Raw genomic sequence first — 14,260 nt, 5'->3', positions numbered from 1 at the left:
AGAGGAAAAAACAAAAAGTCATCCTAGCTAGGAAAATACATTTATTTAATGTCTTCAAGGCCTGTTCCTGTGCTGTAATTTTCTTTGTTCAAACGTAGGCATAAGAGCTGAATATGCCAGAAGTGAGCTCTTATCATCAAGGCAGTATGGCATCAAGGAGACCTAGCAAAACTGGAATCAGGGGAAAACCCTCTGTTGGTTGTGATCATACCAGGCACAAAGAAAGATGGTTGAAGGTCAACCATTTCAGTTCCATGACATCACTGCAGGAGTTTGGTAAGGTAGTGTCCCAGTTCCAACCATGTTTCACCAATGACCTTCCTTCCATCCTGAGGTCAAAGGGGGATGTTCAAGTGCCTGCACAATGTTTAGCACCATTCGTGACTCCTTGGATGCTGAAGCATCTGTGCCGAAACACAGCAAGAGCTGGACAATACTTGGGCTGACAAGTGGCAAGTAACATTTGTGCCACACAGGTGCCAGGCAATGACCCATCTCTAACAAGAGAGGAGCAAATTATCGCCCTTCAACATTCAATGGCATTACCACTGCTGAATCATCACTATCAACATCCTGGAGGGGGTGGTTTACCATTGATAAGAACTGAACTGGATTAGCCATACAAATACAGTGGTTACCAGAGCAAGTCAAAGGCTAGGAATCCTGTGGCAAACAACTTAACTCCTGACTCCTCAAAGCCTGTCACCATCTAAAAGGCACAAGTCAAGAATGTAATGGCGTACTCTCCACTTGCATGGATGAGTGCAGCTCTAACAACACTCAAGAAGCTTGACAACATCCGGGACAAAGTGGCCTGCTTGATTGCTATTTTTTCCGCAAACATATGATCCTTCAACGCCTGACAAACAGTGGCAGTTATGTATATCATCTACAGGATGCACTGCAGGAATTTCCCAAGGTTCCTTCAGCAGCAAGTCTCAAACCAACGACCAGTACCATCTAAAAGGATAAGCGCAGCAGATACCTGAGAACACCAGCACCTGAAGGTTCCCCTCTAAGTCATTCACCATCCTGACTTGGAACCGTTTCTGGGTCAAAATCTTGGAATTTTCTCTCTCTCTCTCTCTCTCTCTCCCTCCTCCCTCCTCTCTCTCTCCCTCCTCTCTCTCTCCCTCCTCCCTCCTCTCTCTCTCCCTCCTCCCTCCTCCACCCCCAAGGGCAGTTAGGGATAGGTGATAGATGCTGGTCTGGCCAGTCACGCCTACAATACCATAAATGGTAAAAAAGAATGATCTATTTATAGCTAATGAAACAGTGTACACCAAGGTATGAAATGAATAAAAGCAAGCATCACAGTTTCGGGGTGAGTAACATTGCAGGATATCATCTGTGCTGATTTTGAAAACTGATTTCAAAATGACTTAAAAGTAATTTAAGAAAAGAATTGTGGTGAGGTGCAGCAATGATGAAATATAGCCCAAGACAATAAGATGAAAACAATTCTGGGTACGGGCAAGCCAGAAATAACCAGAAAAACTCAGCATAAAGTACAATAGAATTGAATACTGAAACTGAATTGCATTTTAAACTAACACAATTAATATTGAGGTTTAAAAATATTCTTTTTATTCACTGTTGCTGGTTTTGTGCAAGAATAAAGAGCTCCTTAATCCAACGCCAGCTGGCAATAATACAAGAATATGCAGAGTTGCAACAATTGCTGAATTGCTGAAGCATAATTTCTTAAATGTTTTGTAATTGGAAGACTCGTTGTCATGGCAATGTGGATGATTATGTACACCACAAGGGTGTTTACTGCAAGATAGCAAATAAACTAAGTGGACTGGTTGCTAAACTGAAAGCAGTTTATATTACATCCTTAAGCAGTTATCTGTTTATCAGAAGATTTGAACATGCATCACATTTAGTACCTTGTGCTTAGATACTTCATGCAAGAGATAGAGAAATGTTAATGGCCACTTTTGGTGCAAGCTGATATGGAAAATGCAATGACTGACACTTGAGAAATTTTATAAGATGAAAATCATTATAAGGCATTTCTAATTTTTGAAAATGTCTTCGGCTGTAGGTGAAAATATTGAATTAGTGGGGAGTTGACCTCAATAGGCAAGTAATGATTGATTCTCAAACACAACTCTCTTAACTTACAAAGAAATGAAGTTAAGGAGCTCAGTACCGGGAGCTGAAACTGAAAGTCTGGTAATATAGTGGTTTACTTGGCAAATTGGTGATGAGTAGTAGAAAAGTCCATATTGAAACTCTTATAGTCCTAAATCTTTTCAGGGTTCAATGATCTGGCTTAGACTTTGATTGGTTTCAATATTAAAGTCTTTCTGAAATGTAGTGAATTAAAAATCTCTTCCTGCGGCAGAAAACTGATAATTTAAATATTCAGATTTTTGTGTTTTGTTTATTCTTTAGGTGAGAAACTAATATGCCGGTACACAATTCATATGTAATCATGAATTTTGAAAAGATGTTGGGTCTTAACATGGATTTTAAAAAACTGGAATGCAAAGGACTTCCATAGCTTAGATGTCTTGGAAACAACAGTGTGCCATGAAATGAGTCTAGTTTTAAATATATTGCAGATGTAGGGAAGATAATGTGTAATCATATTTTTGACTTTGAGAACAAAAGCAAAAAGTTTTGATATATTGTTCATCGTAATATTTTTGAAAAATGAAAAAAGATTATGACACTAAAATAGGTGGTTTTGTAGACAGTGAGGACCATTATCAAAAATTGCAGCAGGATCTTGATTAGCTAGGGAAGTGAGCCGAGAAATGGCAAATGGATTTCAATACAGATAACGTGTGAGATGTTGCATTTTGGAAAGCCAACTCAAGGTAGGACTTTCATGGTGAATGGTAGGACCTTAGGGAGTGTCGTGGTACAGAGGGACCTTGGTTTCAGGTGCATGCTTCTCTAAAGGTGCAGTCACAGGTAGATAGGGCAGTGAAGAAGGCTTTGGCATGCTGGCTTTCATGAATCAGTGCATTGAGTATAGAAGTTGGGAAATTATGTTGTAATGTACAGGATGTTGGTGAGGCCGTACCTGGAGTATTGCGTGTTCAGTTTTGGTCACCTTTCTGTAGGAAAGAAGTTACTAAACTGAGAGAGTGCAGAAGAGATTTACAATGATGTTGCCAGGACTCAAAACACTGAGTTATAGGAAAAGATTGGACAGGCTAGGACTTTTTTCTTTGGAGCTTAGGAGACTGAGGGGTGGTCTTATCGAGGTGTATAAGATCATAAGAGGAATGGATAGGGTGAATGCAGAAAGAAGTCTCACAACACCAGCTTAAAGTCCAGCAGGTTTATTTGTTAGGGTGAATGCAGTCGGTCTTTTTCCCAGGGTTGGGGAATCAATAACTAGAGGGCATAGGTTTAAGTAAAGAGAGGAAAGAATTAATGGGAACCCAAGGAACAACCTTTTATACAGGAATCTTTAGTATCTAGTGTATGTGGAATGACCTGCTGGAGGAAGTGGTTGAGACAGGGACGTTGACAACATTTAAATGGCATTTGGACAGATACATGGATAGAACATGTTTAGAGGGATATGGGCCAAATGCAGGCAAATGGAGTTAGCTTAGATGAGCTTTTTGGTCGGCCTGCACCAGTTTGGGCCAAGGGGCCAGCCTCTGTACTGTAGATTCTGTGGTTCTATGAAATTTTTTAAAATGCTGAATTTTTTCCCTTTGAATTCAATTTTCAAAAAAGTCATTTAAATGGTTTATGAACATATGAAATAGGAGCAGAAGTAGGCCATTTGGCCTGTCTAGCCTGATCTACCATTCAATAAGATCATGATTAATCTCCTTGTGTTTCAGGTTCTACATTCCCATCTATCCCTGATAACCTTGAATTCCCTTGCCTAACAAGAATCTATCTACCTCTGTCTTAAGAAAATTCAATGATCCCGCTTCCACCATCACTTAAGGCAGAGAGTTCCAAAGTTGCACAACCCTCTGAGAGGAAATTATTTTGTTCTTCTCTGTCCTGTAAGGGAGATCCTTAATATTAAAACAGTGCCCCCTAATTCTGGACTCACTGCAAAGAAGAAATATTCTTTCCAAGTCCACCTTTTCAAACCATTCAGGATCTTGTAATCAAACCACCCTCAACTCTTTTAAACTCCAGTGGCAACAAGCCCAGCCTGTCCAACCTGTCTTCATAAAACAACCCATTTATTCCAGGGATCATCTAGTAAAGCCACCTCTGAACCACCTCCAATGAATTTACACCCTTTCTTAAATAAGGATACCCAAACTGTACACACTTTTTGAGGTGTGGTCTCACCAATGCTCTGTATAACTGAAGCATAATATGCTTCACTCGTAATGAAGGATAATTAGCTTTACATTTGCCTGATTATATGTTTTTTACATGTTCTAAAATCTCAGCTTCAAGAATATTTTTGTAGTTTGCTGAAAAATACTTGCATAGAATTTTATTGCATTTCAGAAGCACATTAAGGTGCTTAATATACAATTGATTATTTTAATGTGAGCAAATATGCAAATTATGTGGGCCCTTCAGCCCATCTGAACTAAAACCCCCTCCCCTTCTGGGAACCATATCCCTTTATTCCCATCCTATTCATGCATTTATCAAGATGCCCCTTTAAAAGTCACTATCATATCTGCTTCTGCTACCTTCCCGGTAGGTACACTTATCAAGAAAAAACAATATGATGACATCCCAGTGACTCAGTCACAAACTGTTTTTTTTCAAAACAATGAACCTTTCAGTGTCCCCTTAGCCTGACAATCGCAACTTTGGTAGAATGAAAATCTACTTTGGATGTCATCTTAAGCGAAAAATGTGCACACTACAGATTGAGTCTGACTGCATGAAGTCAACCTAGCTGGCAATGTAGCTAATTAAATGCGAGCATCCATCTTTTCATTGTGATGGTAACTCTCATTGGTTGATTTGTCCAGTGTGAATTTTGTAAGAATTTTCCAAGGGCTAATTAAAGAGTGGTGGGGTGTAAAATTAGGAGATGCCTCTGAATTTTCTGGTGGTTTTCTGAAACTGTGAAAGCAGAGATTTGGAACACCACTGAAGAGTTAAGTATGCTATTGTGAGATTTGAAAGAACTACTACAGTACATCTTTAGTATCTAGTGTGTATTTGGAGAATGATGCTCGGGAACATTCGGTAAAAGAACATAACTTTATCGTGGTGTGTTCTGTCTCATACCTGCTGCTTCTCCCTGTTTCCAGTATTACATTGCATTGCATCTTCCCTGCATACATTACTACAGAAGGGAACCAAAAAGGACAAATACTTCTCTGAGCTTCTCAGTGGTCATCTCAGATGAGGTAGATGTCATCACATTGACCATTTGGTGTGAACATCAACAGTTAGTAAAAACACGTGTCCTTTGAAAGGTCCTGTAAAATCCACGTGCACATGTTGCCAAGTCTCATCAGGTCACTTCCATGGATGCAGGGTTGCTAAGAGTGGCAGGTTTCTTATCATTGCACAAGAAGAACATGTTTTAACTTTTTCCTTGCTCTTAGCATCAAGTACAGGCCACGAGAAAAAAACTTCTTGCTGTTTCCTTCATGCATACGACTCCGCAGTGGCCTTCATGCAGCTTCTTTAACATCCATTTCCTCAATGGAATGTAAAGCACTCTGCAATCACCAAGGGTTTAGGAGAAAAACGTGCTTGCAAAATTGCCACAATTTATAAGTTTGAGCCTGGCTCATCAAGTTGCACAAGACTGCTGAGGAGATTAAAAGTTTTACCTCTATCATGCTCTGGAAAATGGGCATCATAATGTCTTAATCTATTCTGTTCACCAGTGCAAAATAATCAAAATGCTCAGTATAAGAGTTCCACTGCTCCACATTCTCACCAAAAACTCCTCCGATGCCAAAACTCCCACCATTTTTACTCGTACATTTCCCATATGCGAATTTTGCAGTCAATTTTCCAGAGGCTATTTCAGTGTTCTTATTTACGCAATGTATTAATTTGACCTTCATTTCATTTGATTTGATTTATTATTGTCACATGTATTAGTATACAGTGAAAAGTATTGTTTCTTGGGTGCTGTACAGACAAAGCATGCAGTTTACAGAGAAGGATCGAAGTGCAAAATGTAATATTGCAGTCATAGCTAGGGTGTAGAGAAAGATCAACTTAGTGAGAGGTAGGTCCATTCAAAGGTCTGATGGCAATAGGAAAGAAGCTGTTCTTGAGTCAGTTGGTACATGTCCTCGGACTTCTGCATTTTTTTCCTGATGAAAGAAGTATATGAGTATGTTCAGGGTGTGTGGAGTCCTTAATTATGCTGGTTGCTTTTCCGAGGCAGCAGGAACTGTAGACAGTGTCAGAGGGTGGGAGGTTGGTTTGACTGATGGACTGGGCTTCATTTATGACCCTTTGTAGTTTCTTGCGGTCTTGGACCGAGCAAGAACCATAGCAAGATGTGATATAACCAGAAATTAAGCTTTCTATGGTGTATCTATAAAAAGTTGGTGAGAGTCACAGCAGGCATGCTGAATTTCTTCACTCTTCTGAGAAAGTAGACGTGTTCAGTCTTGACTTTTACTACAGCCAGCTTTAGAATCCATTTGCAGAATATCTTCTGCTCACGTCCACACTAGCCAATTGATTTTCTCCATAGCCAGCAGTGTGGCACACACCTGTGAAAGGTTTCGCCTTTCTGACTCTTATTTGCTTAAAGTTCTTATTCCGATGATTTTGCAAGTGCACATCTATTATCCTTGTCTGTAGTTTTGTTGTGTACTTGGAGAATGACACTCGGGAACACCCAGTAAATGAACGTAACTTAATTGCGGTGTGTTCTTTCTCATACTTGCTGCTTCTCTGTTTTCAGCTGTACATTACATTGTATCAGTTCCCTTCAGACATTACTATTGCAGGGCCCTACATGGGGAATGGGTAATGCCAATTAATAAAAATGCTAGCTAACAGAGTTCCATTTACCGATGGAATACAGTGCAACTCTTGTAGCATGAACTAATATGCAAGTATTCAGGAAGTAAAAGAACATTATTCTTTTTACTTCCAATCTTCATAAAACATAAATCAAAGTACAAAACGATGCATTATGCAGGTATCAGATCCAGATAACTTCGTAGTTGCTTGTGATGATTTGTACTGGGGGAGAATTCCGGTTGGTAGAGTGTTGGTTAACACAGAATCTATTGTACTGGGTTTCACCAAGCCCGCTTAGAACATAAGAACATAAGAAATAGGAGCAGGAGTAGGCCAACTAGCCCTTCGAGCCTGCCCCGCCATTCAATAAGATCATGGCTGACCTGTCGTGGCTCAGTTCCACATTCCCGCCCTCTCCCCATAACCCTTAATCCCCTCTCTCATCAAAAACCCATCAACCTGCGTCTTAAAAATATTTAGCGAGGCAGCCTCCACCACTTCAACGGGCAGAGAATTCCAGAGATTCACCACCCTTTGAGTGAAGAAGTTCCTCCTCAACTCCGTTCTAAACCGCCCCCCCTTTATCTTGAGGCTATGCCCCCTAGTCCTACTATCCTTTCTGAGCGGGAAGAGTCTCTCCACCTCTATCCTATCCATCCCATTCATCATCTTATACGTCTCAATCTCCCCTCATTCTTCTAAACTCTAACGAGTACAAGCCTAATCTATTCAGCCTCTCCTCATAGCTCAACCCCCTCAACTCCGGCATCAGCCTAGTAAACCTCCTCTGCACTCCCTCCAGGGCCAAAATATCCTTGCGCAGGTGCGGCGCCCAAAACTGCACACAGTACTCCAGCTGCGGCCTCACCAATGCCCTATACAGCCGCAGCAAGACCTCCCTACTTTTATATTCAATCCCCCTCGCTATGAAGGCCAGCATCCCATTTGCCTTCCTGACCACCTGCTGCACCTGCAAGCTGGGTTTTTGCGACTCATGCACAAGGACCCCGAGGTCCCTCTGCACCGTCGCCTGCTGCAGTTTTTCTCCACGTAAGTAATAATCCTTCCTACCATTATTCCTACCAAAGTGGACCACCTCGCACTTGCCAACATTAAATTCCATTTTCCATTTCCTGGCCCATTCGCCCAGCCTATCTAGATCCTTCTGTAGACTCTCCCCACCCTCCGCACAATTTGCCTTTCCACCAATTTTGGTGTCATCAGCAAATTTCGACACCCTACACTCGGTTCCCTCCTCCAGATCATCTATATAAATGGTAAATAGCTGAGGCCCCAGCACCGACCCCTGGGGCACTCCACTAGTCACCATCCGCCAATCCGAATAGCACCCATTGACCCCCACTCTCTGCCTCCTATTTGACAACCAGTCCTCTATCCATGCTAACACCCTACCCCCAACTCCATGCCCCCTGACCTTCTGTAAAAACCTCTTGTGAGGTACCTTGTCAAACGCCTTCTGAAAATCAAGAAAGACCACATCCACCGGCTCTCCTCTATCCACCGCCCTAGACACATCCTCATAGAACTCCAGTAAATTTGTCAGACACGACTTCCCTTTAAGGAAACCGTGCTGCGTCTGCTCTATCAAGCAGTTCCCCTCAAGATGCCTCGCTATTTACTCCTTGATGACAGATTCTAACATTTTACCTACAACAGACGTTAAACTAACAGGCCTATAATTCCCCACCTTTTGCCTGGCACCCTTCTTAAACAACGGCGTAACATTAGCCGTTTTCCAATCTTCCGGCACTTCCCCAGAATCCAGCGACGTCTGGAAAATAACCACCAAGGCACCCACTATCACCTCCACCATTTCTTTCAGGACCCTCGGATGCATTCCATCCGGTCCTGGGGACTTGTCCACAATCAGCCCCTCCAGTCTGTCGAGCACCACCTCTCTAGTAACAGTAATGTCATCAAGACCCTCCAGTCCTACCACCTTTCCATCCGGCAAATTATTCACGTCCTCCTCCGTGAAGACTGAAACAAAAAAGTTATTCAAGACCTCCGCCATATCCCCATCCCCTACCACTAAGTCCCCCTTCTCATCCTCTAAGGGACCAACGTTCACCCTAGCCAGCCTCTTCCTTTTTATATATTTATAAAAACTCTTGCTATCCTTTTTTATATTAAGCGCTAGTCCAGCTTCATAGTTTCTCCTACCCTTCTTTATCAACTTCTTTGTCAATCTTTGTTGACATTTAAACCTCTCCCAATCCTCTTCTCGCCCACTACTCTTAGCTACTCTAAACGCCTCCGCTTTTAATTTAACACTTTCCTTCACCTCCTTCGTTATCCACGGCTTATTACCTCTCCTCCTACGGTCCTTTTTGACTAAGTGCTTGATTTCGGCACTTCTACCAAATTGTGGGGCAGAGTGAAGATTTGTTGAATTGTATGTGACCTGATTATGGAATTACAGTTTCCAATTTGGAGCTGCAGTAGGTATTTGTTTGAATTGTTAGGTGTACCTTTTCTCCCAAATTGTTAACAATAGTAATTGAATATTATGGGATACATTCTCTGGCAAGGTTTACATACTTAAAGCTGTATTTTGAATGTAAAAATTGACTGATGTATCTTTCTGCAAGCCTTGTTCAAAATAAGGGTGTGGGAGTAGCACCAGGACCAAGCAGACCTGTTGCTCCACTAAGCAATGTAATACTTTCATGAGATTTCAACATTTTTTTGTGCTGGATGCCTCAAATTGTTCAGCTGGTGGTGCTGCAGAAATGCTTTAAAACGCGCAAAGAAACTTGATTAGCATTCAACCACTAAGCCTCATTTAATAATGACGCGTGAGCTGTGCACTACGCTGACATTTACAGAACTTTGTTACAGCATACAGAAAACCAGTTGAAATATATTATTTGTTGTACTAATACATTGTAATGTTTTATTGTTGTACTAAGCCAGGATTTCCCAAACTTTAGCTGCAGAACCCTCATCGGCCTCCCAAGAGCATCGTGAAGCCCCAAATATTCTCAATTTTGTCACCTTTATTTGCTGCAAAATAGGTGTGAATACAGAAATTAAATGTAAACAAGTCTTTTCTAGCTATTTCTATGATACATTAATCTGGTTATACAAATGTTCTCTGAGTAAAAATATACATGTCGTATTAAATGAGAGAAATGATGCTGAAAAGCTGATTCTAATTTCACATACACACACCCCTCTGTCCTACACAGACTCGCGCTCTTTCATTCACTCACATAAAAACACCTTCACGTCTTTACACAGACTCACCTTCATGCCCACAGACACAAACATACACACCTCCACGTTGCCATCCTCACACAGAAACACCCGGACACACTTGCCGCCCCCCCACCCCCCAACATGGGACAATTACAGCAAGACCTCTTGGAGCACTAGCTGCTGATAGGCTGACTAGGTAGTCTGTAAGCATCCAGTACTTCAAGAGGTCTTGGTTTGATTGGTCCATTTAATTTTGAGTTGGCTTCCTTTTAAGTTTTGCATTGTTCAAACCAGCATTTATCAGTCATGTGGGAGCCAGCACCAGGGACCCTCCGCAACCCCCCGCCTCCCACCCCCCGAGGATCCACAAACCCCAACTAGGACCTATTGACAACAAACAAATAGAATAGTTATGAGAGTAATTTTCTAAAATTCATTAATGGGATGTGGGCATTGCTAATGTAAAATTTTCCTGACTTTGGAACTTCAGCTTTAGTCTTGATGCAGCTTGCTGGGATTTCAAGAGAGCTAATTGGGAAAAAAAAAATCTCATTCTTAAACATCTCAATTTGTGAGAATTTGCATTTTTTTTTTACTTGATTTGCTAAAAACATGTCATACTTCATTTCCAACTATCCTGCCTACGTGATCAGGCAGAAGCACAGAAACATCGGCAAGATTAAAGAGTCATAATGCACTAAGAGGAGGGAAATATTTCAGAATTTATCTTATCTTCCCATGGAAAACTTCTTCATCCTGCCTGTGAGAAGAAGGATTTGTTTGAACAATTCAAAAGAACACTCTTGGAAACTAACCATGTCAACTAATGAGCTTTTCAGTTGTATTCCTGTGCCAGGATTGGCATCCAGGAGTGAAATGGATGCCAAATAATGGTGTCCTGAATAGTTTGCCTGAAAGAAGTCACTGCCAGTCATCTGAGTAAGTTTTTCCTCTCAGCGAGAACTAACGTGGCAAAATTGCAGCAAGTCTTGCCTTTGAATGTGTAACTGAAATAAATGGGAAAGAATGTAAACATGGTACTGTTCTTTGCACATATTTTTCCTGTAATGAATTCATTTTAAATAGTTTATCATTTCTTAACCCTTGGATATTTCAATGTTTTAACTTACTGTTATGTGAAAATCTTGTGCAAATATATGGCATTTTAAATCTCAACATAATTTTGAGATGTTGTAATTCAAATAGGAAAAAATAATTAAAGGCATCAAAATAAGTCTTTATTTAAATCAAAACATGTTCAGAATATAATCAATCATGTCAGTTACTGTTCAACTAAATATCGTCGTTGCTTTGTCTTTCAGATTAATAGTTTTAAGGTGTCACCTGAAATTTCTTTCTACCTTGCATGTCCAATTTTTGTAACCAGTTTTATTTGAATTATTCGGGGAGACTAGCATTCGTAACCATGATTAAATTAAAATTTATTTATTAGTGTCACAAGTAGGCTTACATTAACACTGCAATGAAATGAATGTGAAAATCCCCTAGTCACTACATTCCAGTACATTTGCGTACACTAAGGGAGAATTTAGCATGGCTACCTAACCAGCATGTCTTTCAGACTGGGGGAGGAAACTGAAGCACTTGGAGGAAAATCATGAGGACATGGGGAAAAACATGCAAACTCCACACAGAGTGAACCAAGCCAGGAATTGAACCCGGGTGCCTGGTGCTGTCAGGCAGCAGTGCTAATTGCTGTGCGACCAAGCTGCCCAAGAAAATTAAGCCTAGGAGAAAAGTAATAGTTTGATCAGAAGACTAGAATAATGTACCAACATGTTTAAATAGGTTAGAATGGATGTGCAAGGTGAAATTGACTTGGTCAAAAATTAAAATCTTTCAAACATATTTGTCTTCCCCTAAGGGACATGGGGCTAACATGTTCCTCCCATTTACTTCGAGGTGCTGTTTAATTCTCCTACAGGAGCACCAAGAAAAATGGGAGACACCTATTTCCAAACCTATGCCAACATTGTTTTACCAGTTCAGAGAAACAGGGGATTCCATTGTGCAAATAATGCCATCTAATCTCCTTTGCTCACGTACATGAGATGCCACAGCCTATGATTGCCACCTGAAATGCCTTAAACCAAGGAATTGACTGGAGGGGATTAAGCAATCATTTTTGTGCTCTACTGTGTTGTACAGTAAAGTGGACTATTTCATTCTTGATACAATGCTGCAATTTATGTAGAGATTAGATGAATGAAGTTACTGTAACTATTTGGTTTGTTTTTAAGACTTGCTTTCCTCCTTTTGCTAACAGTAAATATATACTCTGTGGATTTTTCTTGCAGTAAAAATGCCTGGGCTAATGTGTTTAAGATGTTGCCATGCAGTGGTCTTCAAAATATCACCAGCAGTGGACTTGTTTTGCATTGAATTGTCTTATTTTCTGGCAATAGTTTTGTTTTCTTGGCCTTTAATAAGGAAGATGTTGTAGCTGTATGTTTTTTCTTAAAACCTAAAGGGCTTATTTTCAAGTGTTATATCCTGTTTCTATTTTTGCTTGCTGTGCAACAGCATTAACAATCTACTTGTTTCTTTGTAGGTTAACAGATAAAAGATACCAGTGACCATGAGTGGTGATGCCAACCAAGGGGTGGTAACTTCCCCTCCTCCTCCCAGTGGGATTCATAAAGGGAGCTATTTTGACCGCATCAATGAAAATGACCCTGAATATATTCGTGAGCGAAACATGTCACCAGATTTGCGACAGGATTTCAACCTAATGGAACAGAGAAAGCGTGTTTCTCAAATACTACAAAGTCCTGTGAGTACTATTTCAATATCTGGTATTGCCTGTCTTGAAATTAGTTTATAGAGCTTCCATGAAGAAATCATTTCCAGAAGATAACTTCTGTTTTATAGTGTTGTGGTAGTGTTTTAGAAAGGGGTAAAGATAGTATTTTAATAGCTTACTGCTTTGAATTTACAGCACAGAAAACAGGTCTCCTCCTGTCTTATTCCATCTAGCTTTATCAATGTATTCCATTCCTTTCTCCCTAAGTATTTACTTAGCTACCTCTCGAATGATGATATAAATGCTATTTGCCTCAACTAATCCACTGTGGGAGCCCATTCAACCTGCTAACCACTTGAGTGAAGGAGTTTCTCTTGATTATCACCTTATATTTATGACACCTAGTTCCAGAATTCCCCACGAGTGAAAAGATTTTCATTTGGCCTAGTAAACCTATCTCTTATCAGCTCGCCTTTCAACAATTTTTTTTCTCGTGAACCCAGCCTGTTCATTCTTGATTTTTTTTTTGTTCATTCATGGGATATGGGTGTCACTGAGTGGCCAGCATTTATTGCCCATTTCTAGTTGCCCAACGGCAACCATGTTGTTGTGGCTCTGGAGTTGCTTGTAGGCCAGACAGCAGATTTCCTTTCCCAAAGGGCATTAGTGAACCAGATGGGTTTTTCTGACAATTAACAATGGCTCCATGATCATCAGTGGATTCTGTATTTCAGATTTTTTTTATTGAATTCAAATTCCATCATCTGCCTTGGCAGTATTCGAACCCAGTTCCCCAGAACATTAGCTGAGTTTCTGGATTAATAGTCCAGTGATAACACTACTAGGCCATCATCTCCCCTTCCTCCCAGTTCAAAAGACATTTCTGTACCTTCTCCAATACCTGTACACTGTTGTGTAATATGGAGAACAGAAGTAAGCACAGTACTCTGGTGTAGTCCAGCCAACTTTATGGAAGTCTAATGTGATTTCTGTTATCTCTTGCATTTTATTCCTCCAGAAATGAAACTTTGGATAGAATTTAATACTCTTCCCTAAAACGACTATGAAGGCATTCCAACCATGCCCTGATTAATTCTGAGGAAATATGGCCTTCCCACTCCACCAGTGGTTGAGGCCCTGAATGGCCAATTAATGCCCACTTGAGGGCCTCAATATCCCCTCACCCCCCACTGCTTGTGTTCAACCAGTGGCGGATGGGGTAGTTGCCATGCAGGAATTGTGAAAAGCTAATCCTATTGCTGTTGCTTATGGACTCCCAGGGGATCGGAGTATCCCTTGTTCAAAGACATAGTTCCTGACTGAGGAACCTGACATTGGGAAATGAGAGGCCCACTGAGTCACATCGCT

The 14,260-nt window shown here is 40.8% G+C and overlaps 1 protein-coding gene across 6 annotated transcripts in view; it reads left to right on the top strand.

The window, feature by feature from the left end:
* Window positions 1–14,260, top strand: part of add3a (adducin 3 (gamma) a) — a 236,184-nt gene that overhangs the window by 122,845 nt on the left and 99,079 nt on the right. For all 6 annotated transcript variants that reach the window (XM_080205869.1, XM_080205873.1, XM_080205872.1 and 3 more), the window contains one exon: window positions 12,701–12,922. In XM_080205869.1, the coding sequence (XP_080061995.1) occupies window positions 12,728–12,922 (195 nt within the window). In that variant the 5' untranslated portion in view covers window positions 12,701–12,727. The remainder of the gene's footprint in view (window positions 1–12,700; window positions 12,923–14,260) is intronic.

The sequence above is a fragment of the Carcharhinus amblyrhynchos genome, chromosome 17, assembly GCF_965287045.1.
Source record: "Carcharhinus amblyrhynchos chromosome 17, sCarAmb.v2.hapA, whole genome shotgun sequence".
NCBI lineage: Eukaryota > Metazoa > Chordata > Chondrichthyes > Carcharhiniformes > Carcharhinidae > Carcharhinus > Carcharhinus amblyrhynchos.
This window is presented reverse-complemented; position numbering and strand designations above follow the sequence as displayed.